The sequence below is a fragment of the Argopecten irradians genome, chromosome 8 (assembly GCF_041381155.1).
Source record: "Argopecten irradians isolate NY chromosome 8, Ai_NY, whole genome shotgun sequence".
NCBI classification, from domain to species: domain Eukaryota; kingdom Metazoa; phylum Mollusca; class Bivalvia; order Pectinida; family Pectinidae; genus Argopecten; species Argopecten irradians.
Genome location: NC_091141.1, coordinates 5,483,208 through 5,508,909, shown reverse-complemented (window position 1 = coordinate 5,508,909; position 25,702 = coordinate 5,483,208). Strand labels below are relative to the sequence as shown.

The 25,702-nt window shown below is 35.9% G+C and overlaps 3 protein-coding genes across 8 annotated transcripts in view; 1 reads left to right on the top strand and 2 right to left on the bottom strand.

The window, feature by feature from the left end:
- Nucleotides 1-3,221, bottom strand: part of LOC138329171 (uncharacterized) — a 35,324-nt gene extending 32,103 nt beyond the window's left edge. Inside the window, exons 1-2 of one of the 2 annotated variants that reach the window (XM_069275962.1) lie at nt 3,073-3,221; nt 258-333 (exon numbers count right to left, since the gene is read on the bottom strand). In XM_069275962.1, coding sequence (XP_069132063.1) covers nt 258-330 — 73 coding nt within the window. In that variant the 5' untranslated portion in view covers nt 331-333; nt 3,073-3,221. The remainder of the gene's footprint in view (nt 1-257; nt 334-3,072) is intronic. The other variant, XM_069275961.1, reaches the window with a different exon arrangement.
- On the top strand, nt 3,215-19,636 carry LOC138329172 (uncharacterized). Of its 4 annotated transcripts, none has more exons than XM_069275965.1 (8): nt 3,215-3,343; nt 9,413-9,838; nt 10,376-10,484; nt 15,188-15,304; nt 17,360-17,466; nt 17,895-17,971; nt 18,128-18,311; nt 18,650-19,636. In XM_069275965.1, the coding sequence occupies exons 2-8, from the start codon at nt 9,496-9,498 to the stop codon at nt 18,778-18,780; spliced, it is 1,068 nt and encodes a 355-aa protein (XP_069132066.1). In that variant the 5' UTR covers nt 3,215-3,343; nt 9,413-9,495; the 3' UTR covers nt 18,781-19,636. The 4 variants fall into 4 exon arrangements, with proteins under 4 accessions (XP_069132066.1, XP_069132065.1, XP_069132068.1 ...); XM_069275964.1 differs by lacking the exon at nt 3,215-3,343 and adding an exon at nt 3,353-3,489; XM_069275967.1 differs by lacking the exon at nt 3,215-3,343 and adding an exon at nt 3,513-3,658.
- Nucleotides 19,637-21,529: 1,893 nt separating this feature from the next.
- LOC138329170 (oxysterol-binding protein-related protein 11-like) overlaps nt 21,530-25,702 on the bottom strand; it is a 34,647-nt gene continuing 30,474 nt past the window's right edge. For both annotated transcript variants that reach the window (XM_069275959.1, XM_069275960.1), the window contains exon 22: nt 21,530-25,156. In XM_069275959.1, coding sequence (XP_069132060.1) covers nt 25,082-25,156 — 75 coding nt within the window. In that variant the 3' untranslated portion in view covers nt 21,530-25,081. The remainder of the gene's footprint in view (nt 25,157-25,702) is intronic.

Genomic DNA, 25,702 nt, shown 5'->3' with positions numbered 1-25,702 from the left:
TGTTCAGATCCTCAAAGGTATATGATGTTATGTAGATGTCTATCAATTTTATACATAAAATGGCAAGTATACAGCAATGTGTAATACAAAATATACTTAATACCAATTCTGCACATAGGAAGTATGGGGGACAGTGTATATGGGCTTTCTAGGTAAATTTGACAGTGACAGATCCAGCTAAGTGATATAGCTCCAACTGAATTAATAGTAGCAGAAAATATTCATCAACCATATCATGTTTTAGACAATGAACCCACCAGATCTACATGTAAAATGAAGGGCCTGGCTTGTACGTAACTTGAAGTTCAAACAGTGACAGGTAAGAAGCATTATCTGAAACAAAAAATGGAAAATTTAGAATAATTAATTAATTCACTGATCAACTTAGTTCTGTATTATTAATAATTATATAAATATCAAATAATCAATTTTCATTTTAATTTCATTCTAATGTCAATTAAGCCTTCAAAAGTATCTGTAATATTGCATTGAACCTAATAAGCACTAGCTAGGGGTGTAACAATACATCGGACTATTGATATGTTACAATTGTATGCCTATTAACTCGATCAATTGATGGCAATTTCAAAAAGTCGATAACAATCGCCGATAATACGCCAAACTATCGATAGTTTCAATAGTCAGATATTTTTCTGTAACTTGGACTAAAATCATGTACTCACAGAGGTTTCATACAGGAACAGACAAACAGTTACGATAAAATAATACTTTTCCATGCTATTCAATCCAAACGCAAACACCGACAATGTTCTCAATCACGATCTTCATTGCGTTTGAGTTGGTACTGAAGCTAGCAGGTAAAAGGAAGTAACTCTAAACCAATACTGCACTAGATGACGAGATGTACGTCAATTATGGCGGCCAATTAATCGACCAGATTGTCATCAAATTCAGAGTGCAATACTATCACAATGCTATTGCAATTGTATTCTGCAATAGTTAAACTATCGCAGTAGTGTTTCCCTCGATAGCAATAGTATTGCAATAGTTAAAATTGTAAGCGAGTCACCCCTAATAAGCACACATGCCCTTAAAAAATAGTGAATTATAAATAGAATTCTCAAGATGTCATTTTCTGCTTGTTAAAGGAAAATGATATATAATTAATGTAGATATTGACATAGGAAATATGTAAATACAAGCCAATTAATCTCAGTTGAATCAGAATTAAAGAGTTTTGTATAAATTCATTTGCAACAGGAGATGAGAAAATGTAGTGGAAAGTCCGGGATTCTAATAGTCTACATAACAGAGTGCTTTACCAATTGAGTTACTACTAGCTTTTGTAGTGGAAAAGGTATCACTTTCTGACAACAATAGAACTCCAACAGTAGCTTCTGGTTGAGCTATAATCGATCATAAACCCAGTCCAATTCCACTACACATTTGTGAAAACTGTCTATCAGCTCCATATAAAAACTGTACCCTGTGATGCTATTTTTAATGATTTGAAGATGCATGAGTACATGAATACATATGCATGCACCAAATTTAAACTTAATAGGGAGCTAATTATAGTTTATAGTTTCAAGTTCTTATCTGCCTCAAAATAGTGGTAAACTAATTATGGCTTCTATAGGCCGCTCCAGCTGGGACCTATATATTACATCAGAAACATATACAGTTATATACATATATATAGAGATTAGAAACTCTAGCTTCTTTACAATTTGTTGACAGGCAGCAGACCTCCAGTTTATAGGCATTAATTTTCCCTTGGCTAACTTCTTTTAAGTGTATTCTTTTAAACATTATATTTTTGCATCAACACAAAGTTTATATATATAAACATTATATCATGGTTTGATGTGACCAGTTTCCCCTATTGATGTTATTTGATATGATTTTTGAAAGCATGAAAAACAGCAATTTTTCAAAAATCAGACATTCAAAACCAGAAGTTCATTGTTTTATTAATATATAAGTTAAATGTTTTTTCTATCCAAAATCATACTCAAACCATCTGAAAATTACGGAATTTTTATGACATATCAAAGTTATTCTGTTGTATTTAACAATATTTAAGAGTTAATTATCTAAAAACCCATACACACATATAGAGGTACATCTACCGTTCGTAAAAATGGTGGAGTTGCCAATCTCTATGTATATATGTTTCCGGTTACATACATCAAATATCATTATTTTGAATTGTTTTTTTCAATTCAATGAATTTTAGTAATTTAATTAAAGTTACACAGCCAGAATCCTTTAGAATGGTTGCAGCCAGATCATGTAGCAAACTAAATTCAACTACACTGTAATAGAATATATATATATGGGATCAAATAATGTAGCAATACAGGAGTTCCGAGATCCTATAACAACGTGGGTAAAGTATGATTGAACGTCGATTAATCCCGGGCCACCTTCCGGTCGTAAAAAAAAAAATATGACTTCACATAAATCACGTCAAATAATGACCAGATGGTGGGACTAATTGCATTGTTTTGTGAACTTGAAACTCCCTAATTACTATGAGTTGATACTTAAAAGTTCTTTAAATTATTTTACATTTTTTTTTAAATTTGCTTTTAATTAGCTGTTAATCAGTTTGGTTGTTACATCTCATAAATAAAGATGCCATTGTGGTTTTGACAAAAGGTAGGTAAAAAATTAAAGAGTCAGAATCGCTGTAACTTGAAGCCTATCAGATGAAAGTTATGTGTCGACCCTGCTAGCTGGCCATGAAAATGTTTAACCAGATTTGAAGTTGATGTTATGGTGATCACAAGTGCAGCCTGAGTGCAGATTTAGGACTATTGTACCAGAAACATATATGTTTCTGATTGCATGTACACAATAATGAAACGGATGCAATGTGATTGTAATAATACTTCAGAAATATACTTTAAAACTGCTATCTGAAAAAGAACTGTCAAAATAACGGGAGCTGACCTATATCTGTAGAGTCCCAACTTACCCAAAACATTTGACGTGATGCTAATCACACTTTGGTCTGGGAAATTTCCCAAACTTTGCACTTTCAGGACACACTGAACGTGTCATTAAAAAGCCGACATTTAGACTTGTTTGCTCCATATACATTACCTGAAGTTTGTGCTTTCTTTGTGGTGCCCCTCGTCCGCTAAAAACGCTGCGGTGGGGTAGGCAAACACCAGTCACAAATTGTTGGACTGACAGTGGACAGTGGCCTCTTTACATCACTCGGAAAATAAATGTAGAGCAGTGAAAATCTTTTCATAAGTCTAGAAGTGTTCCGAACGGTATTGTTGTCGTCTTATTTCATCATCCGCACAAAACTACTGAATGATATGCAGCTTATTCATCGTATTTACAACTAAAACAGTTAATTTATCAGGTATTTCAGTGTTATGTAGAAGACCTTTTGTTTTATTCGGTGTACAGTGGCATGTTCCATTAACCTATTTATTAACCAATCAAGTGTCGGCAAGGTGAGTCCCGAGAGAAGTCGAAGTGACCTGTCTGCAGCGTGACAGAACTAAGGTTTGGATCTTTTAAATGAAACACATATTTGGCCGGTGATTGAACACATCGAAGTTGTTGCTCTCTCCTTACATGTATGATATATTCGTACGATGTAAGGCCTAGGCCTATATCGTCCTATCAAGTGGAATGACCCGGTTTGGTTTTCTCGATTTTGTCGTCTGTGGATGTAAGAATTACCTCCCTTTGACCAGTCCGTGAAAAGTAGGCTATTGCTGAAAGTTAACTTAAAAGTAAGATCCTCCACCGCTGACAAATGGTATTTTTTCACTATCAAAACAGCAGCAGACGATTTAGTATTTTTCTTCAGTTACAAAAGTTACTTACTTTACACCATTACCACCATTGAAAAGTTTTAGCTGTAACGTATGGAATGAAGAAGACTGCATGGTTGCCCCTTCACCAAAGGCAAAATAAATTATTTTATATCATTTTTTGTGTTAATTAGACATATACGTATATACCTGATTCAACACCAATTATTGTTCAAATAATGAATATCATTTATGCTCTGTCGGCGGTGGAGCATTTTTAAAGATTTTAAAGGTCCACTAGGCCTACCTTTCCGAAAGACTTTTTATTTTTAAAATGGGAATGTATAGGGGAAAGATTTTGTAGAGTCTCTAACATTTTAATACTTATTACACCATATCAGCACCCTCTCAACAATTTAGGTAATAATGAAAATGAAAGGCCCACTTCTTCTTCTTCGTCTTCTTCTTCGTCTTCTTCTTAATTCTTTCCGAAACAAAATATAAAAGTTTCTGAAAACAATATTAAAGATGCTCCACCGCCGACAGAGTATAAATGATATTAATCACTTGAACAATAATTGGTGTTTAATCGTGTATAAACATGTCTAATTAACACAAAAAAATTTATATAAAATAATTTATTTTGCCTTTGGTGCATACGCAATCGGTACTTAATTCCATATAGGATATAGTGGCACGGAATTTTTTCGGGATGCAATTAATTATTTTTTGTAACTTTAACTTGAAGGGAAATTAGAAGCTCAAACTTTTCAATGGTGGTAATGGTGTAAAGTAAGTAACTTTTGTAACTGAAGAAAAATACTTAATCGTCTGCTCGTGTTTTTGATAGTGCAAAAATATCATTTGTCAGCGGTGGAGCATCTTTAACATAAAAAAATGTATATCGATGACCTTAGATGAAGTTGTAACATCAAACAAATACAAGTTTACCTGCATAATCTATGTTGATTGAATTAAGGGCTCACAACAATTATTATACCTCACTTTCATTTAGAATGTTCTGATTGGATTAAACTTAATCACATGACATTGAATAAGTTGGATATTTCCCTGGAATTGGAAGGCGATGGAAATAACCCCAGGGAAATAAGCCCTGAGGGAAATAACCCAAGGGAAATAAACCATGAAGGAAAAAACCTTAGGGAAAAAAACCCCTTGGAAGCTAAGCACGTGACTGCATGGAAGTTGACGTCATCTGCAACGTGTTGCTTATTTTTTGCTGCCAGACACATTTTGCTTTGGGAAATATCTTCATGAGTTCTTTTAACAGAGATTTTTTTCTTTTCATTTTGGTCGGTATAAAAAAATAATTATGTCCCTATGTGTTAGGATACATCTAAAATTATCTCCTGGAAAGAGTTATTTTCTCTTGGGCTTCACCTTCGAGAAAATAACTCTTTCCAGGGAGACAATTCTAGATGTATTCCTCCACAGAGGGCCATAATTGTATATCAATTTCGCTGTTTTGCAATCTAGTGCAGTGATAGTCATCTAACACGCGGTAATCAGGACGACGACGGGAAACATAATACGACCCGCATTATGGAATTTTGATTTATTTTAATTAAATTGTTCAGAAGATGATAAGTGTAGTATTAATGGTAAGCTCATAACTTTTAGGACTCCTCTACAAAATTATCAATCTCGTTCTACATTCCCATATTAAAAATCAACAGTTGTATCAGAAAGTTAATTGGCCTTTAAATATAATTTTTCATAAAGCAGGTTATATTATGTTTCCCACCATTTTTTGAAAGATGTGAGGTTTTTTGTAAGGTATATTTTCTTAATATTTTACTATTTGCTGATAATATAACACTATTCAAAATATCTCTAGCTTCAAAAATAAGCTTTTTACAGCTGTTTGAAATTTTGAAATTTCACCTTGTATAAAGTGTGTTTTCAAGGAAATAACAAAGAAGTGTCCTTGCCTTTTTTGTATTTAAATATAGACCAGTAGAATATTTTTTCTTTCTTATCACATTGTCAGGAATACTTTTTCCTAATTTAAGATTAAAGAATCAGATTTGTCAAATTAAAAATTAACACTCATTAGAATTTAGAGTGACAAAATACATTTTTATATGTCTGTCATGTGTGTTATCGACTGTAGACAGGAAAAAGACATTTTTATATGTCTGTCATGTGTGTTATCGACTGTAGACGGGAAATAGACATTTTTATATGTCTGTCATGTGTGTTATCGACTGTAGACGGGAAAAAGACATTTTTATATGTCTGTCATGTGTGTTATCGACTGTAGACGGGAAAAAGACATTTTTATATGTCTGTCATGTGTGTTATCGACTGTAGACGGGAAAAAGACATTTTTATATGCCTGTCATGTGTGTTATCGACTGTAGACGGGAAAAAGACATTTTTATATGTCTGTCATGTGTGTTATCGACTGTAGACGGGAAAAAGACATTTTTATATGTCTGTCATGTGTGTTATCGACTGTAGACGGGAAAAAGACATTTTTATATGTCTGTCATGTGTGTTATCGAATGTAGACGGGAAAAAGACATTTTTATATGTCTGTCATGTGTGTTATCGACTGTAGACGGGAAAAAGACATTTTTATATGTCTGTCATGTGTGTTATCGACTGTAGACGGGAAAAAGACATTTTTATATGTCTGTCATGTGTGTTATCGACTGTAGACGGGAAAAAAGACATTTTTATATGTCTGTCATGTGTGTTATCGACTGTAGACGGGAAAAAGACATTTTTATATGTCTGTCATGTGTGTTATCGACTGTAGACGGGAAATAGACATTTTTATATGTCTGTCATGTGTGTTATCGACTGTAGACGGGAAAAAAGACATTTTTATATGTCTGTCATGTGTGTTATCGACTGTAGACGGGAAAAAGACATTTTTATATGTCTGTCATGTGTGTTATCGACTGTAGACGGGAAATAGACATTTTTATATGTCTGTCATGTGTGTTATCGACTGTAGACGGGAAAAAGACATTTTTATATGTCTGTCATGTGTGTTATCGACTGTAGACGGGAAAAAGACATTTTTATATGTCTGTCATGTGTGTTATCGACTGTAGACGGGAAATAGACATTTTTATATGTCTGTCATGTGTGTTATCGACTGTAGACGGGAAATAGACATTTTTATATGTCTGTCATGTGTGTTATCGACTGTAGACGGGAAAAAGACATTTTTATATGTCTGTCATGTGTGTTATCGACTGTAGACGGGAAAAAGACATTTTTATATGTCTGTCATGTGTGTTATCGACTGTAGACGGGAAATAGACATTTTTATATGTCTGTCATGTGTGTTATCGACTGTAGACGGGAAATAGACATTTTTATATGTGTGTCATGTGTGTTATCGACTGTAGACGGGAGACATTTTTATATGTCTGTCATGTGTGTTATCGACTGTAGACGGGAGACATTTTTATATGTCTGTCATGTGTGTTATCGACTGTAGACGGGAAATAGACATTTTTATATGTCTGTCATGTGTGTTATCGACTGTAGACGGGAAAAAGACATTTTTATATGTCTGTCATGTGTGTTATCGACTGTAGACGGGAAAAAGACATTTTTATATGTCTGTCATGTGTGTTATCGACTGTAGACGGGAAATAGACATTTTTATATGTCTGTCATGTGTGTTATCGACTGTAGACGGGAAATAGACATTTTTATATGTGTGTCATGTGTGTTATCGACTGTAGACGGGAGACATTTTTCAATTTTTCAAATGACCCTCATGTCTAACCTTTTATAACTGCTATGGATATTACATGCACTAGGAATATCAAAGATAAAGTCAAAATCATTACTACATAAGCTTAACCCTAGGAAGTACGATAAAATTACTGTACTTCCAAAGGTACATTCTGTGACATATTTTCGGCAATGTTACTTAAGTCGATACAATTTATCTCCCATATAACTAAGAGGCTTAGAGACCTGATATTTGGCTTGTAGCATGCTTGGATGAGGGGGGTACCAAGTTGTTCAAATGATTGACATTTACCTACATTCGAGATCACAATATTAAAGGTCAAAATGGTAAAATTTTGTCAATTTTCAGCTCGCCTGGGCCGCTTCTATGACAGCTTATGTCAACGCGTCATCTGTCGGTCAACATGTCCTTTAAATCACTACTTCCTAGAGTTCTCCATGGATTGTAACCAAATTTGGCCAGAAACATCCTTGGGGAAAGGGGAACAGAGTTTGTATAAATTTTGGCTCTGATCCCCTGTGGGCAGGAAGGGCAGGGCCCAATAGGGGAAATAGAGGTAAATCCTTTAAATCAGTACTTATCATAGGGTTCTACATGGAATGTAATAAAATTTGGCCAGAAACATCCTTGGGGCAAGGGGAACAGAGTTTGTATAAATATTGACTCTGACCCCCTGGGGGCAGGAGGGGCAAGGCCACAAAGGGGAAATAGAGGTAAATCCTTTAAATCACTACTAGTCATAGGGTTCTACATGGAATGTAACCAAATTTGGCCAGAAACATCCTTGGGGCAAGAGGAACTGAGTTTGTATAAATATTGATCCTGACCCCCCCCCCCCCCCCCAGGGGCAGGAGAGGTGGGCCCAATGGGATAAATTGAGGTAAATTATTTAAATCGCTACTAGTCATAGGGTTCTGCATGGATTATAATCAAATTTGGTTAGAAACATCCTTGGGGCAAGAGGAACTGAGTTTGTATAAATTTTGGCTCTGACCCCCCTGGGGCAGGAGGGGTGGGCCCAATAGAATAAATTGAGGTAAATTATTTTAATCGCTACTATTCATAGAGTTCTGCATGAATTCTAATCAAATTTGACCAGCATCATCTTTGGGGAAAGGAGAACAAAGTTTGTATAAATTACGACCCTGACCCCTCCCCAGGGGGCAGAAGGGGCAGGGCTCAAAAGGGGAAAAAAGTCCTTTAAATTGCTACTTGTCATAGAGGTCTTCATGGATTATAACTAAATTTGACCAGAAACATCCTTGGGGAAAGGGGAATAGAGTTTGTATAATTTTTGGCTCTGGCGGGGCCTGATAGGGGAAATAGAGGTAAATATCAAAATTCCCTTAGAAAAGAAACAATGAACCTGTATTCAAAACATATCTTGGCATTACAAACCAGGTGAGCGATACAGCCAGCCCCTCTAGGAATTTTGTTTAAGAGTCCTAGAGACCTTTTATTTGGTATGTAGCAGGTTGGGATGAAGAACTACCAATTTTGTTCAAGATCCCAGGGGCCAAAAAAGGCTAAAATATCTAAACAACTTCTTTTGAATAACTACGTGGCAGAGCTAAAGTAATGTTATTTGGCCATTAGCATGCTGGGATGCAGGGCTGCTAAGTCTGCTTATATGAATGACCTCCACCATCAGTCAAGGTCACAGGGGTCGAATAGGCTAAAATAATTGAACAAATTCTTGTGAATAACTAAGAAACCCAGGGTACTGATAGTGGGCATTTTGCATGCTTGGGTGAAGGGCTAAATGTATCAAGGTTGATAAAACGAAGGACCTTGACCTTCACTCAAGGTAACTAATCAGAGGTTCTTTCTGTGTACATTAACATAATGTTTTTAAATCATTATTGAAAACAAAATCTTGTTTTTCTATTTTTGCTACGTTGTCTTTGCAGTACTTTGATTTTTTCAGGTATTCGGTTACAAAATGCACCTAGTTTTAAAGAAAAAGGTAAAGAAGGATACAGTCATGCTTGGATGATCCAACCTTAAACGATGCTAAGATTACCAACATATTCAGTACTGGTGCAATTGCTAGCAAGAGGACGCATATGTTCTAGATATAAAAGTGTTGGTAACTGTATATCAGTGAGACAGCTTGTTTCCAGCACGAACAATGAACAATATTATACCTTGCCAGTCTTGTTCAAAACTCGAACCCCTGGAGAGAAGATGACGGTGGATGTGGGTATCTGGGACGTACGTCCATCCGACCCGACACTCCAGACTCCACTTGTTGTTGCTATCCACGGACAACCTGGATCCTCCCAGGACTTTGAGTCCTTAGCTAGAAGACTGGCTGGCCATGATGTCAGAGTGGTGGCGTTAGACTTTCCAGGTACACATCAATTTTACATTTCAGTTTTATAGGTACTGTACATACAATTCATTTTACCTGATCATGACTAGATAATGAAATTCCTGACAGGTTGCTATTTTGGTGTTGCCTGTAAATAGAAGGTGACACATGTATAGGAGTCTATGGCAGTAGCTGTGGGGCCCATGTTGGTGGCAGGAGGTTTCCATTTAGAGGTTTCCGTTCATTTATTCAAGTTCTCTTTCAGATCAGAATTGCAAAAGTCAAGGTCTTTTTTGTTACAAACTCACATTATGACTGCACACATTTACTTCCGTGTTATTCTGTTAAATGACTTTAACAGTTTGAGCTTATCATGCAGTACTGATAGACATGTTTCAAACATAATGTGTAGATTTGGGTTTCTCCTTCATTTGTTGTGCACACTCTCCTTTTGGTTATGATCTGTCAATCAAGAAGACAGTCTATTGCACAAGAAATTGATAATTTGATGATACAATGAATATTATTATATTAAATTGTATAATGAAACACATTCAAGTTTATTGGTCATTACAGGCAATGGGAGAAGTAGACTTTTTGGGAAGGACATCTATCGCCTTGACCACAGCACAGAAGGAAAATATCAGATGTTAACTACTATACTGGAAGCTTTGGCCATTGATAGGTAATATGTATTCCATTGATTTAAACATGTTAGGGTGGTAAATGTCACATATTTCATTGGTGAATCACAGATAAATGGGTTTTTATTGGTATAAACATGTTAGAAGGTCAGGATGACCTATTGTCATCGTGTTTCGTCCGTCGTCGTGCGCCGTCCGCCGTGCGCCGTGCGCCGTGCGTCGTGCGTAAGACTATTTATACAAAAGCCTACTCCTCCTTAACCCTTGAGCGGATTACATCCATATTTGGTGTGAAACATCATTGGGGAAGGACAATCATATTTTATATAAATGAGCCTGGTCCGACCCCTAGGGGCTGAGGGGTGGGGCCCCCAAAAGGGCAAATTTTCTTAATTTTAGCTTTAAAATCCTACTCCTCCTTCATCCTTGGATGGATTTCATCCATATTTGGTGTGAAACATCATTGGGGATGGACAATCATATTTTATATAAATGAGCCTTGTCCGACCCCTAGGGGCTGAGGGGTGGGGCCCCAAAAGGGCAAATTTTCTTAATTTAAGCTTTAAAATCCTACTCCTCTTTCATCCTTGGATAGATTTCATCCATATTTGGTGTGAAACATCATTGGGGAAGGACATTCATATTTTATATAAATGAGCCTGGTCCGACCCCTAGGGGCTGAGGGATGGGGCCCAAAAAAGGGCAAATTTTCTTAATTTTAGCTTTAAAATCCTACTCCTCCTTCATCCTTGAATGGATTTCATCTATATTTGGTGTAAAACATCATTGGGGAAGGACAATCATATTTTATATAAATGAGCCTGGTCCGACCCCTAGGGGCAGAGAGGCGGGGCTCCAAAAGAGGAAATTTTCTTTATTTAAGCTTTAAAGGGACAATTCAGTAAGGCTCAATCGTTACAAAACCACGAAGCAAAATATGACATTAATGTATTGTTCTACAGTCCTTATGAAACATATGACAAGAAATAGCGACAAATTCCACAACATTGTTAAGTATTTTGATTAATACCATTGAAATTCCAGATCCTTGATCAACACGATTAAGCAGGTACAACATGTACGCTGTTCCCTTACCCGAGTCGAAGTCACGCACGTTAAACAAATGCAATACATAACCACTGAGGAGTTGATGAAATTATTTTTAGACAAGAACATGCATCTTATAATGTTACCACAACTGTAAGAGCGATTTGAGTAGTTCTAGACAAAAAATGCTTTACTACACAGGCAAGGGTCAGGGTTAGGCATACAAGGCTATGTGTAATGGCGATTGAACATTTCACATACATTTGACTGCAGTGGGCTTTTCTGACATATCACAGTAAAACTAAGTAATCTAATTTCCATTAGAACTGGTTTGTTTCCGAAATATGTGCAAGTTTTAATGAAGTCTTAGAGCGAATTGTCCCTTTAAAATCCTACTCCTCCTTCATCCTTGAATGGATTTCATCCATATTTGGTGTGAAACATCATTGGGGAAGGACAATCATATTTTATATAAATGAGCCTGGTCCGACCCCTTGGGGCTGAGGCGTGGGGCCCAAAAGGGCAAATTTTCTTAATTTAAGCTTTAAAATCCTACTCCTCCTTCATCCTTGGATGGATTTCATCCATATTTGATGTGAAAACATCATTGGGGATGGAAAATCATATGTTATATAAATGAGCCTTGTTTGACCCCTAGGGGCTGAGGGGTGGGGCCCCAAAAGGGCAAATTTTCTTAATTTAAGCTTTAAAATCCTACTCCTCTTTCATCCTTGGATGGATTCCATCCATATTTGGTGTGAAACATCATTGATGAAGGACATTCATATTTTATATAAATGAGCCTGGTCCGACCCCTAGGAGCTGAGGGATGGGGCCCAAAAAAGGGCAAATTTTCTTAATTTTAGCTTTAAAATCCTACTCCTCCTTCATCCTTGAATGGATTTCATCTATATTTGGTGTAAAATATCATTGGGGAAGGACAATCATATTTTATATAAATGAGCCTGGTCCGACCCCTAGGGGCTGAGGGGTGGGGCCCCGAAAGGGCAAATTTTCTTAATTTTAGCTTTAAAATCCTACTTCTCCTTCATCCTTGGATGGATTTCATCCATATTTGGTGTGAAACATCGTTGGGGAAGGACAATCATATTTTATATAAATGAGCCTGGTGACCCCTAGGGGCAGAGGGGCGGGGCTCCAAAAGAGGAAATTTTCTTAATTTAAGCTTTAAAATCCTACTCCTCCTTCATCCTTGAATGGATTTCATCCATCCATATTTGGTGTGAAACATCATTGGGGAAGGACAATCATATTTTATATAAATGAGCCTGGTCCGACCCCTAGGGGCAGAGGGGCGGGGCTCCAAAAGGGGAAATTTTCTTAATTTAAGCTTTAAAATCCTACTCCTCCTTCATCCTTGAATGGATTTCATCCATATTTGGTGTGAAACATCATTGGGGAAGGACAATCATATTTTATATAAATGAAATAGATCCGACCACTATGGGCAGAGGGGCGGGGCTCCAAAAGGTCAAATTTTCTTAATTTAAGCTAGATCCTACTCCTCCTTCATCCTTGGATGGATTTCATCCATATTTGGTGTGAAACATCATTGGGGAAGGACAATCATATTTTATATAAATGAGCCTGGTCCGACCCCTAGGGGCAGAGGGACGGGGCCTAAAAAGGGGAAATTTTCTTAATTTAAGCTTTAAAATCCTACTAGTCCTTCATCCTTGGATGGATTTCATCCATATTTGGTGTGAAACATCATTGGGGAAGGACAATCGTATTTTATATAAATGAGTCTGGTCCGACCCCTAGGGGCTGAGGTGTGGGGCCCCAAAAGGGCAAATTTTCTTAATATTAGCTGGCCCACTTCCTGTTTTCAGATTTCGGTCTCCAATCTCAATGAAAATTGGTCTATAGGGGTTTAAATTAATGCCGAACAACATGCAAACATTTTCATTAAGACTTTGGTTTTCCAAGATGGCCGCTGGCCCACTTCCTGTTTTCAGGTTTCAGTCTCCGATCTCAAGGAAAATTGGTCTATAGGGGTTTTAATTGATTCTGAAGGGGAACTTTAGGTGAGGACAATCATATTTTATAAAGGACCGAGCTAAGACCCATGGGGATAGTATGGCGGATGTCCAAAATGGAAGCTTTGCTGAAATTTGGCTTTAAAATCCGTAAATGGGTTACAACCATATATGGATGAAGGGCTACCAAGTTTGTTCAACGAATGACATTTACCTATTTCAGAAACTTACATATTCAACTAAGGAGTTTCTTGTATTGTTTATATTAATCGTTAACCAATACTTTATACTGTGACTTTGTTGTTTTGTGCAATGAGTCAGATGACCGTTAAGGCCCATGGGCCTCTTGTTATTGGTATAAAACATGTTAGTGTGGTAAATGTCACATATTTCATTGGTGAATCACAGATAAATGGGTTTTTATTGGTATAAACATGTTAGTGTGGTAAATGTCACATATTTCATTGGTGAATCACAGATAAATGGGTTTTTATTGGTATAAACATGTTAGTGTGGTAAATGTCACATATTTCATTGGTGAATCACAGATAAATGGGTTTTTATTGGTATAAACATGTTAGTGTGGTAAATGTCACATATTTCATTGGTGAATCACAGATAAATGGGTTTTTATTGGTATAAACATGTTAGTGTGGTAAATGTCACATATTTCACAGATAAATGGGTAAATCATTTTAGCCCATTATCACCAGATGGGCTATTCAAATCACTTTTTGCTTGTGGTTCATCGTCAGTCCGTTAACAATTCTTGTTATCACTATATCTCAGAAAGTGCCGAATGGATCTTTCTCAAATTTCATATGTAGGTTCCCTAGGACTCTTGTTGTGCATATGGCATTTTGAGACCAATTGGTCAACAAGATGGCTGCTAGACAGCCATCTTGTATTTTGATAGTTAAAGTTTGTTATCGCTAGTTCTCTGTAAGTACTGAAGGAATCATTCTCAAGTTTCATATGTAGGTTCCCCGAGGGCTGTAGTTATGAATATTACATTTTGGGACCAATTGGACAACAAGATGGCCGCCAGGCAGCCATCATGGATTTTGATTGTTAAAGTTTGTTATCCCTATCTCTCAGAAAGCACTGAAGGGATCATTTTCAAATTCCATATGTAGATTCCCCTTGGGCCATATTTGTGCGTATTTTGTTTTGGGATCAATCAGTCAACATGGATTTTGATAGTAAAAAATTGTTACTACATACTATTTCTCAGAAAGTACTGAAGGAGTCCTTCTCAAATTACATATGTAGAAACAAATAATAGAAATAAAATTGGACTAGCCTTTCATAAAACTATTGAACACTTAAGCCATAAATCCTTTTGCAAGATTAATCATTAAAGAAACATATACACAGTTTTCGAAATTTTTAGTCTACATTTATATTGGGGGTCTGTGAATTTAGGTCTAAAAAGAGGGGACAAGGTGCTTATAGGGATGGGGGCACTTATTGTGTTGAATACATCATTAGGGACAAGATTTAGTTTAGCAATTGAGCTAATTAGGTTCACATTGTCTGCTCTGGGTCTATTCTTTTCCGTCTTTAATATTTGGGCACCAATGCAATAGTAGTGGACATTATGGAGTACATTACAACTTCATACAGGAGGTACTCTAGATAATGCGTTCAGAAAAAATGATTAGATTTCGTACATACAGCTCTGGTATTTCTTACAGGGTCGATGTTCTGATGGGACATAGTGCTGGTACCTGGTTGAGCTACAAGGCTGCAGCTGACCTTCCTCTTGCTAAGTCATCTGTCATTCTTAATCCCCTTTCAAAAAGACACCATCGGTGAGTTCAATCTGGAAGCCTTAAGTCCATGGTTAGTTATGAAGGATCATTTAAGTCATGTTATCTTTCAGAAAAACATGAGTTGTTAAAATACCCTAATGTTAGTATTAGAGGAAGACAGGAAGTTTAACAAAGCTTTTTATAATAGGAATAGAAAATTTAATGGGGATAACGGCAGGATCCTGCCAAGATCCCGCCAGGAAACCAAATCCCTCCGGGATCCCAGCGGGATTTGACAATCTAATTGGGATCCCAGTTTAGAAAACCGGGATCCCAGTTGGGTAAACCAGGATGGTGCATGACCGTGATCCCTGCCTGGATATCACATGTGACCAGGATCCCGGCTGGTCACAGAAGAGTTACTCCTCTTTTTAAGAACTCTTTTCGTGTTTTGTAGTTTAAAATTAAGATGGAGGACACCAGGTAGGGAAGTCAAAGTTTTGTGCAGTTATTTGTGAACTTTAGGAATATCAGCAAATTTGGTAAGTTTCATAATGTTACAAAAGTCATTTTATAAGCCTAAAACAAAAGAAATTCATAGATTGCATTCTCAGTAATGTTTTTTAATAGAAATGAGCAGTAACCTTGAAGCATGATCTTTCTCAGTGATAAAAGTGCAAGTCATATATTGATAAATAAGTTACAACTAGGCATGAAGTGGTGGCAATTATTAGTATTTGATTATAAGTTTATATACCTGAATTTAAATACTGTTTTGTTTATGTGTAGCATTATAAGTTTTCATAATTATGAAAAGAACAAAGCTTTAGTGCAATTCAAAATTCAATAACATATCAAGGTCAAAGAATGGCTTGAGTTGATAAGAATCTTTTTGTTTATTGTCTGGCTGTATCTAAAGTTTTATTTGATGAAAAGTGTTAATTATTTGTTTGAAATAGAACTGCGTAGAAATGTAAAATTTTTGGTTCACCGAAAAAGCAAAATTATTTATAATCAATAATGCAAAAGATAGGATTCACTTGTATACCCCGTATTTCCCCAAGATCTCACTGGGATTTTGTCTTGGGATACCAGCCCGAATCCCACCGGGATATGACCGGGATCACGCTAGGATATGACTGGGAGCCCGGATGGGATTGACCGGATTCCAGGAAAATATCGAACCGTGATTCCCGGTCATATTTTCTCTTGGGAAGACCTCTATGATACAGGAGATTTTAGAATCATAAGTCATTACAGTCCTAGGAAAAAGAACCATTGAAATTATTAAAGATGCTACACTGCCGACAGAGCATAAACATTACCATTCATTGGAACAATAACTGACATGTAGTTGTGTTTATATGTGTCTAATTAACACAAGAAAAATCATATAAAATAATTTATTTTGCTTTTGGCGCATGCTCAATCAGTACTTTATCAAATATAGGGCATAGTGCCATTGAATGTTTTCGGGAAGCAATTAATTATTTTTTAATATTTTATCTTAAATTAAAACAAGAAGCTCAAACGTTTCAAAGGTGGTAACGGGGTAAAGTAAGTAACTTTTGTAACTGAAGAAAACATTAATTTGTCTGCTCATGTTTATAAAGAGGAAAAATACCATCCATTGGCGGTGGAGCATCTTTAAGCATTTATATATAGATAAATTAAGGACCAATGGGCCAGAATCGCTCATCTGCTACCTGGTAATCATGGTCATATTAAAGAGAGACGATAAGATTTCTGATGTATGACACAGGACAATTTTTAATATAAAAACAAAAACAAAAAAACATTTCATTGCAAAAATCTACAGGGACAGGCCCAGTGCATAGTCCTATGGCAGCCAAAGTAAAAAGATATTAGCCTATAAGACTCCAATAGACCTTGAATGATGGTCAATATTGACAAAATTCAATTGAAGATTTTCGCCTATTTGACCTCTGTGACTTTGAATGAAGGTCACAGTCATTTTTTTTAACAAAATTAGTTTTCCTTCATCTCAGCATGATGCAGGCCCAATGTCAAGTCTCTAGGCCTGCATGGGCACTTATTGGGAAGAATGTGGTATATGAACTAAACCATTTCTTATTTCTTTTGATCGAGTTACAGAACTCTCCGGCCATATATGGGAGTAAAAATTTTAGCGGCACTGTTGAGAAATCCATCTCTTCATTTAACAATCTATAAAACACTTCCCTTTTTATATAAGATGTTAGGTAAGTCTGCATTCTTAGTAAATGTACACTCTGTCTTAAATTATCTCCCTTTGTTGTTACTCCAAATTCTATAGAAAATATATAGCTTTTAGAGTTGATACATTTTTCTTGCAATCACTTTATAAGTAAACAATAAAAACTTCTTAGGCTTTCTGTGGAAAGTGTAGCTTTCCATCTCCATTTCAACTGAGAACTTATTTGACTAAAAGCACATTTACTTGATTTCCAAATACTGTACTTAATTGAGACAAAATGTAATCAAGTAACTGTACCAATATCCCGGTAATTTGATGAAAAACATTAATTATAATAAAACTGAACAATTGATACTTATCATATCATACTTCAAAAAATTCTCGTCTTTTAAAAAAATTATGAAAAGTTTATCAGAAGTGATTAAGTGCAATATTTATTTTTGTGCATTATAGGTTTTGTGTTGGATGAAGACGCTTTTCCATCACTTCCGATTGCTGTAGAAAGTATGAGACAAGTCAATTTTGATAAGGTAACACATGATTTTGAAGTAAAATGAAATTTGTTTATTTTATGACATATTCTATGAATTTTGAAAAAAAAGTATGGTATATGATTTATTACATATACATGTAGTTATGGAAAATCATCAAATTATATATACATTTGCATCTTTGTAAACTTTTAGATGCAAGCATTTGCTGAGGCTGCTGGTAAAAAGAAGCACCCATTTGTAATGGCTATTACTCGCAATGACAAGATTGGTGAATGGAACTTTGCCATGGAGATGGCACATCACCTTGGAATCGAGGAAGGGGAGATAACCAAGATTGGAAAAGATTCTATAACCATTGCTGATACTGTCGGAAAATGTAATGATTTTCAAGAATAAATTTTATTTACTTTGAATCTGCATAATTTTATACATCTAAATTCCATTTCATGGTAAAGTCATCTATCTGTAAGGTTCTGTGTATTTCACATTTACTTATGTATTTGTCATGTTTCAAAAATAACTTTTCTTCAAGTCTCAGTTTGATTGTCAAATAGCCTTAATTGCTATACATAAGCATGCATGATATCTTAATATCACCTGTAAGTGATTTATCTCTCGGATTCCTATAAATTCTGTTCTCTGCTCTTCTTCTTCTCTAACCATAACAGGATTTATTTGTGCTTGTTGTTGTAATTTGTGGAAATTATCTTTCAGACGATGATAGCTACTACAGGCGAGTGCTTTTGTTTGAACGGGGAGGCCATGTTGTCCACAAAGCCCATGAACAAGAAATTGTAATACAGATACTCAAACTTTTAAAAGTTGTTTGCAGTCATCATTCTTGACAGAGTAACACTGGCACATTTATTTCGTGACTGTCCTTGAGATACTATTCTACATATGTTTTACTTACATGTTATATTGTAGCTATGGTTCCATATTTTTATGAACATACCTCATGTGGTGTTGTGAAACAATGAAATTGATTCAAAGTCTGCTGGTCCAAAATGTATGACATAAGTTTGGAACAAATAATTTGTATATCTGAACACATACCTCATTTCTTGTTCACCTGAGCAAAGAACACATACAAATGTATCTAGCTTGTGGTACATTTCTGATGATGACACGCCCGATGTAAAGAAGTACATGTACTGTAATCTTGCAGCTTGTCAGTCCATAGTTTGTCTGCACAGCTACCTCCTAATCTGCTGGATCCATTTCAATAAAACTTCATTGGCAGCATTGATTGTGACCGTGTGTAGATGAATGTATACAGTTCATGCATTTGTTGTGATTTTGGTTACCATGATAACCAGGTTACACAATTAAGGTTTTGTTAGAAAAAATGTCCAGACAACTCCTTACTACTGGTCAATTTCTATTTTGATTGCTATGGTAACAAGGTCACTATACACAGGTTTTCTAAAATATACATTTTACCTTTTAGATTGATTTTGTTCAAACTATGGTCAATTATCATATAACATATGCATGTCTATAATTTGATACGTCACATGCTTCATTAACAGTTACCATCGTGTTAGGGGTGGGGATATTGCATTGGCTTACAGTTTCAGTTTACAGGAAGTTTTGGCTTACTGGGCAGTGTCACTGTTTATCTGTTATCAAACCTGAATATAATAAGTTAACATTAAGCGATTGATTCAGGTCTGAATAAAAGGTATTCTCTTTATAGCATGTTCAAGACTTGTTATTTGTGGTATTGTTAATAGACACACTACTAGTCTGTAGAAAGTCCTAGGCATCATTTGATGTCATATGTGGCACGTTATCCAGTCACTGCTCATATTGTATGTGGCATGTTATCCACTGCTCATATTGTATGTGGCACGTTATCCAGTCACTGCTCATATTGTATGTGGCACGTTATCCAGTCACTGCTCATATTGTATGTGGCACGTTATCCAGTCACTGCTCATATTGTATGTGGCACGTTATCCAGTCACTGCTCATATTGTATGTGGCACGTTATCCAGTCACTGCTCATATTGTATGTGGCACGTTATCCAGTCACTGCTCATATTGTATGTGGCATGTTATCCACTGCTCATATTGTATGTGGCACGTTATCCAGTCACTGCTCATATTGTATGCTCATATTGTATGTGGCACGTTATCCAGTCACTGCTCATATTGTATGTGGCACGTTATCCAGTCACTGCTCATATTGTATGTGGCACGTTATCCACTGCTCATATTGTATGTGGCACGTTATCCAGTCACTGCTCATATTGTATGTGGCACGTTATCCACTACTCATATTGTATGTGGCACGTTATCCACTGCTCATATTGTATGTGGCACGTTATCCACTGCTCATATTGTATGTGGCACATTATCCACTGCTCATATTGTATGTGGCACGTTATCCAGTCACTGCTCATATTGTATGTGGCACGTTATCCAGTCACTGCTCATATTGTATGTGGCACGTTATCCAGTCACTGCTCATATTGTATGTGGCACGTTATCCAGTCACTGCTCATATTGTATGTGGCACGTTATCCAGTCACTGCTCATATTGTATGTGGCACGTTATCCAGTCACTGCTCATATTGTATGTGGCACGTTATCCAGTCACTGCTCATATTGTATGTGGCAAGTTATCCAGTCACTGCTCATATTGTATGTGGCAAGTTATCCAGTCACTGCTCATATTGTAGTGTTCTGCCGAACATCATGGCTACATGTTGGTAGATCAGCCTTCGACTGCCACTTGCCGAAGGGTTAATTGTGCTCCATTGTGCTTCATAATATTTGTCTACCTTCATTGTCCCATATTACTGTTCATATCATATTTATATGTAATCATGTTTGTTTTGTTGTTTCTTGATAAAGGTGCAGATCGACTTGAAAAAAATGACAATTCTTTTTTGGTCATCACTTCTATGTCCCATAAGAATTTAATACATATATTTGTACCTTTGTTGACTGCTAGTTTTAATAAATGTTTGTTGTTGCCTATTTAAAACTCATATTCTGTTTATGTTTTTCATCCATTTGTATTATTAAGCTATTCAATTTTTTACCAAGTATTGAATTTAGAACCTCTAGTCTGAAAAGTCAGAAAGTTTAAGCGATGATGAAGCGTCCTTCATCAATTCATTGTCCACCAATTATTTGTCATGAATCACTACAGGTCATAAACTAATTCATGGATTTTAACAAGAGACCCAACGGCCTTGTGGGATAACAACACTTGGCCAAATCATTTCAGGAAAGTTTCAGCTTTATAATACTAGTAGAACTTGATAAGAAGTTCAAAATGTGTTTTCAACATGGCAGCCGTAGCATCTATCTTTGATTTCGAACTGACCCAAAAAGTAACAACCATTGGTCGGAACCATGTTGGGATCATTTCAGGCAAATTTTAGCTAAATTGCACTTGTGGAACTTAAGAAAAAGTTCAAAATGTGAAAAGTTTTTTGTACAGAGCATGGCAGATGACACAATGATAATGACGTCATATAATAAGTGGATGGTACGTAGTGCATCGACTGCACTTGGTAAGGTAATATGGGCTGCAGTGAAAATGTAAATAATTAATAAGACAAAGGAAAAGATAAACAATTCTTTATGGTATCACAGATTTCATACTTTATTATGTCCCCATACACTTTTAGATAATGTATGACATTCACACAGCACTGTATTTACAAGCAGGTATACATCAATTCTCCCTCCACAAAACAATACATACAGGGCAGTACAAATGTGTACAACTGCTCTCCGTGCATTCACCTGTCTCAAAATGAGAGAAAAAATATCAAAAGCTATACATTAACTTATTGAACAAGTGATAGAATTTTGAGAAAAGTAACTCTAAACCTCTCAGACTGACTCTCATTGTCAGAGACCGACCGTTGATAGTACTGCGCTAGACTTCATCAACCATAGGTCTCAGAAAGTATCTTAACGTTATTTATTCTTACACCAACCCTACACCGACCTAGTACGTAGATTTCAATAATTAACAAGAGATCCCAGAGGGATCTTGGCGCCCACCAAAGAATGATCTATATCTGACAAAGGAAAGATGGATCTTTTCTCTACTTTTTAAACTTTTTCAAACATACTACATATAAAATTTGAGACAGATCGCTTCAGTACCTTTTGAGAAATAGCGGTAACAAACTTCAACTATCAAAATCCAAGATGACTCCTTGGAGGCCATCTTGTTGATCAATCGGTCCCAAATCACAATATGCACAACTAGGGCCCTAGGGGAACCTACATGTGAAATTTGAGAAAGATCCATTCAATACTTTCTGAGAAATAGCGATAACAAACTTTGAATAACAAAATCCAAGATGGCTGCCTGGCGGCCATCTTGTTAACTGATCGGTCTCAAAATGCAATATGCACAACTAGGTCCCTAGGGGAACCTACATATGAAATTTGAGACAGATCCCTTCAGTACTATCTGAGAAATAGCCATAACAAACTTGAACTATCAAAATCCAAGATGGTGGCCTGGCGGCCATCTTGTTGACCGATCGGTCCCAAAATGCATTATGCACAACTAGGTCCCTAGGGGAACCTACATATGAAATTTGAGACAGATCCCTTCAGTACTATCTGAGAAATAGCCATAACAAACTTTAACTATCAAAATCCAAGATGGTGGCCTGGCGGCCATCTTGTTCACCGATTGGTCCAAAAATGCAATATGCACAACAAGGGCCCTAGGGGAACCTACATATTAAATTTGAGAAAGATCCCTTCAGCACTTTTTGAGAAATAGGGATATCAAACCTTAACTATCAAAATCCAAGATGGCCGCCTGGCGGCCATCTTGTTTTTCCGATCAGCCTCAAAATCTGTATGGCACAACTAGGGACCATGTGTACCCTCCATGTGAAGTTTGAACAAAATCCCTTCAGTAGTTCTCAAGAAATATTGATAACAAACTTCAACTGCCAAAATCAAAGATGGCTGCCTGGAGGCCATCTTGTTTTTCCGATCAGGCTCAAAATCTGTATGGCACAACTAGGGACCAAGGGTAACCTCCATGTGAAGTTTGAACAAAATCCCTTCAGTACTTCTCAAGAAATATCGATAACAAACTTCAACTGCCAAAATCAAAGATGGCTGCCTGGCGGCCATCTTGTTTTTCCGATCAGCCTCAAAATCTTTATGGCACAACTAGGGACCACGGGTAACCTCCATGTGAAGTTTGAACAAAATCCCTTCAGTAGTTTTTAAGAAATAGTGATAACAAGCATTGTTTACGGACGGACGGAGGACGGCGGACGCAGGGCGATTTGAATAGCCCACCATCTGATGATGGTGGGCTAAAAACTGCATGTCAGAAAACAAGGCTAGAATAAAATGTGAATTAATGGTAAGTTAGCTAACTATATATAAATAGGTGGTTAGTTTGTCCTTGACTTTTACCAAAACATGTCAGTCAGGCCCGACTTGTAACTTTAAATTAATACATCTTAGTAATGCATTAAATGCAAATAAAATGGACACTTACAAGTCACTCTAATGCATAAGCAATTGAAAATCACTCTAATGCATAAGCAATTGAAAATCCTTGTAATTCACTAAGTCCTCAATATAAAAAGATGAGTCTTTAGTTTAATCGTACACAAAAGGACAATGGCTGCACCAATCAACACAACATTTTCATTGCATAATGCTTTCAAAAGTCTACAAAATGGATACCGCGATAATTTTCTTATTGTAGTGTGGAAAAAAAAACATCTGAAATTACACTGACAGAACAGGTAAATTTGTCCCCAAATATACATTTCTCGACACTATTGATACCTTCATTTTTAAAATGTTTAAGAACACTTATAATATAAGAATTTATAGGTGGATTTGTCTTTTTAATTTGATTTTGATTGAGATACCAGTACAAAAAGAACAATATGATCAATGATATTCAATCTTGACAAATATGCAGATTTTATAATTTATATTATTAAGATGTTTGGAACAACAGATTATTAAACCTACATGCACCTGTTGTTAACAACTTAAAATTGCACTTAATGAATAGATTCATAAATAACAATATAACATTTTATAAGAGATCATTTTGGCAATTAAACCACCTTAATTCAGTAGCTGAATATCATGTGTTTGAATTATAAACAATAAAACAGTTTATGATAATGAGCAGTAAATTTGTCTACATTGGGAATCTCGCTGGTACTATACATACCGGGAGTACATAACTTTATTGCTTGTTTTCAACAGAATATGAAAAAAAAAAAAATTCAAATGATAATTTTTTTTTATGAATTCAATTAAACGATTCTGCTAAAAATTATGAAACTGACCTATTTCTACTACTTTTTAAACCATGGATATATGAAACAATCACATAAGAACAAAAGTAGGGTAACACTGATAAAAAAAATAGCTTTAGTGTTGATCTTTAATAGTATTGATCAATTATAATTCTTTAGTATATTGTATGTAAGGAAAGCCACTTTTATCAGACTGAGGTAGACCCAATTATACTGGTCCCATTCAACATTTAATATAAAGCAGTGATAGCAGACCTCAAATTTGTCTGCCACATGTGAACACACCATTGTGGTTTGACAGAGCTTCCCTGTGTTTAGTAAAACATGTCTACATATCAATGTATGTGTCCATTGATTGTCTTTTTCACTTTGTCCAACTCATACTTTCAAAACCACGTACACCACACAATATCTGATGCAGAGATACTTTGACAAAGGATATATCACATTCATAAGTGTGCAGAACAAAGGCCATAACTTCAGTATAGTATCATGTGTTTTGTCTATATTTGGTTTGGCGATCAATATACACAAGATAACAGCTATTGTATCACATGTAAATTGCTATATAACGTTATCACAACATCTGGTGAAGAACTTTATCACATTTCTTTCCTCTGATGCATCAACTTCTACTTATCACAAAATAATTTTCCTATTGCAGACACCTTAGTGAACAAGTCCATCCATTTTGACAACAATAACATATTTTTGTTAACCATCATATCCTTTTGTATTCGGTAGTCCTATCTACCATTTAAAGGCATGAACCTGAAGGTTGATCCCACCACAACCTTCCACTACATGAAAGGAAGAATATGTCTTCATCACTATAGCATTATATCGGAGCTGCTCGTCAAGCTGTACCTTTCATATTTCCCTTCTCAAGTATAGTGTTGTATGTCCAGACATCATCCACCTTGTGAAAATACTGAAATGAAAACAGATGAGTTGAATGCTATGCTTTTAAAAGAATTCAATCTTTGCACGTTACAGGGTTACCTCCCTTGCTCTTAGGTATCCATTGTGACGTTCCTGTTTTAAGCGAAATTCACATTGTTTTCTATGAAAAGTAGGGTGTTACACTCACAAACAATAAATGCTAGCAAGGGTAAATACAGAACCATGATTTTTGTTTTTGTATTTCTATATCTCAAAATATTGCATAAAGGTTCATAACTAAAACATTTAACTTAACTGAATGTTGACTGTAAAATAATTTTATTGTGTGCTATTTCTACTTGGAAACAAAATTATTAAGATTTACTTTCATGGATTTCAAATAAATGGAAACATCTATCAGTATCTATTAAGCCAGGTTTATAAACACATCCTGAGATATTAAACCTTTGAAATTTACTGTTGCAGTTAAACACAAAGATTAATATCATTCACACTCAAAATAAAGTGGGCTTATACTATACAGGTAGTATATAATGACATACAATTTTATGTGGGGGTTGTATGTACTTGGTAT

Bases quoted from the DNA above. Each gene is read 5' to 3' on its own strand.
- LOC138329172 (XM_069275965.1), top strand. From the start codon at position 9,496: ATGCTAAGATTACCAACATATTCAGTACTGGTGCAATTGCTAGCAAGA. The intron at 10,485-15,187 runs GTAATATGTATT...TATTTCTTACAG, and splicing joins GAAGCTTTGGCCATTGATAG to GGTCGATGTTCTGATGGGAC. The intron at 17,972-18,127 runs GTAACACATGAT...GTAAACTTTTAG, and splicing joins GACAAGTCAATTTTGATAAG to ATGCAAGCATTTGCTGAGGC.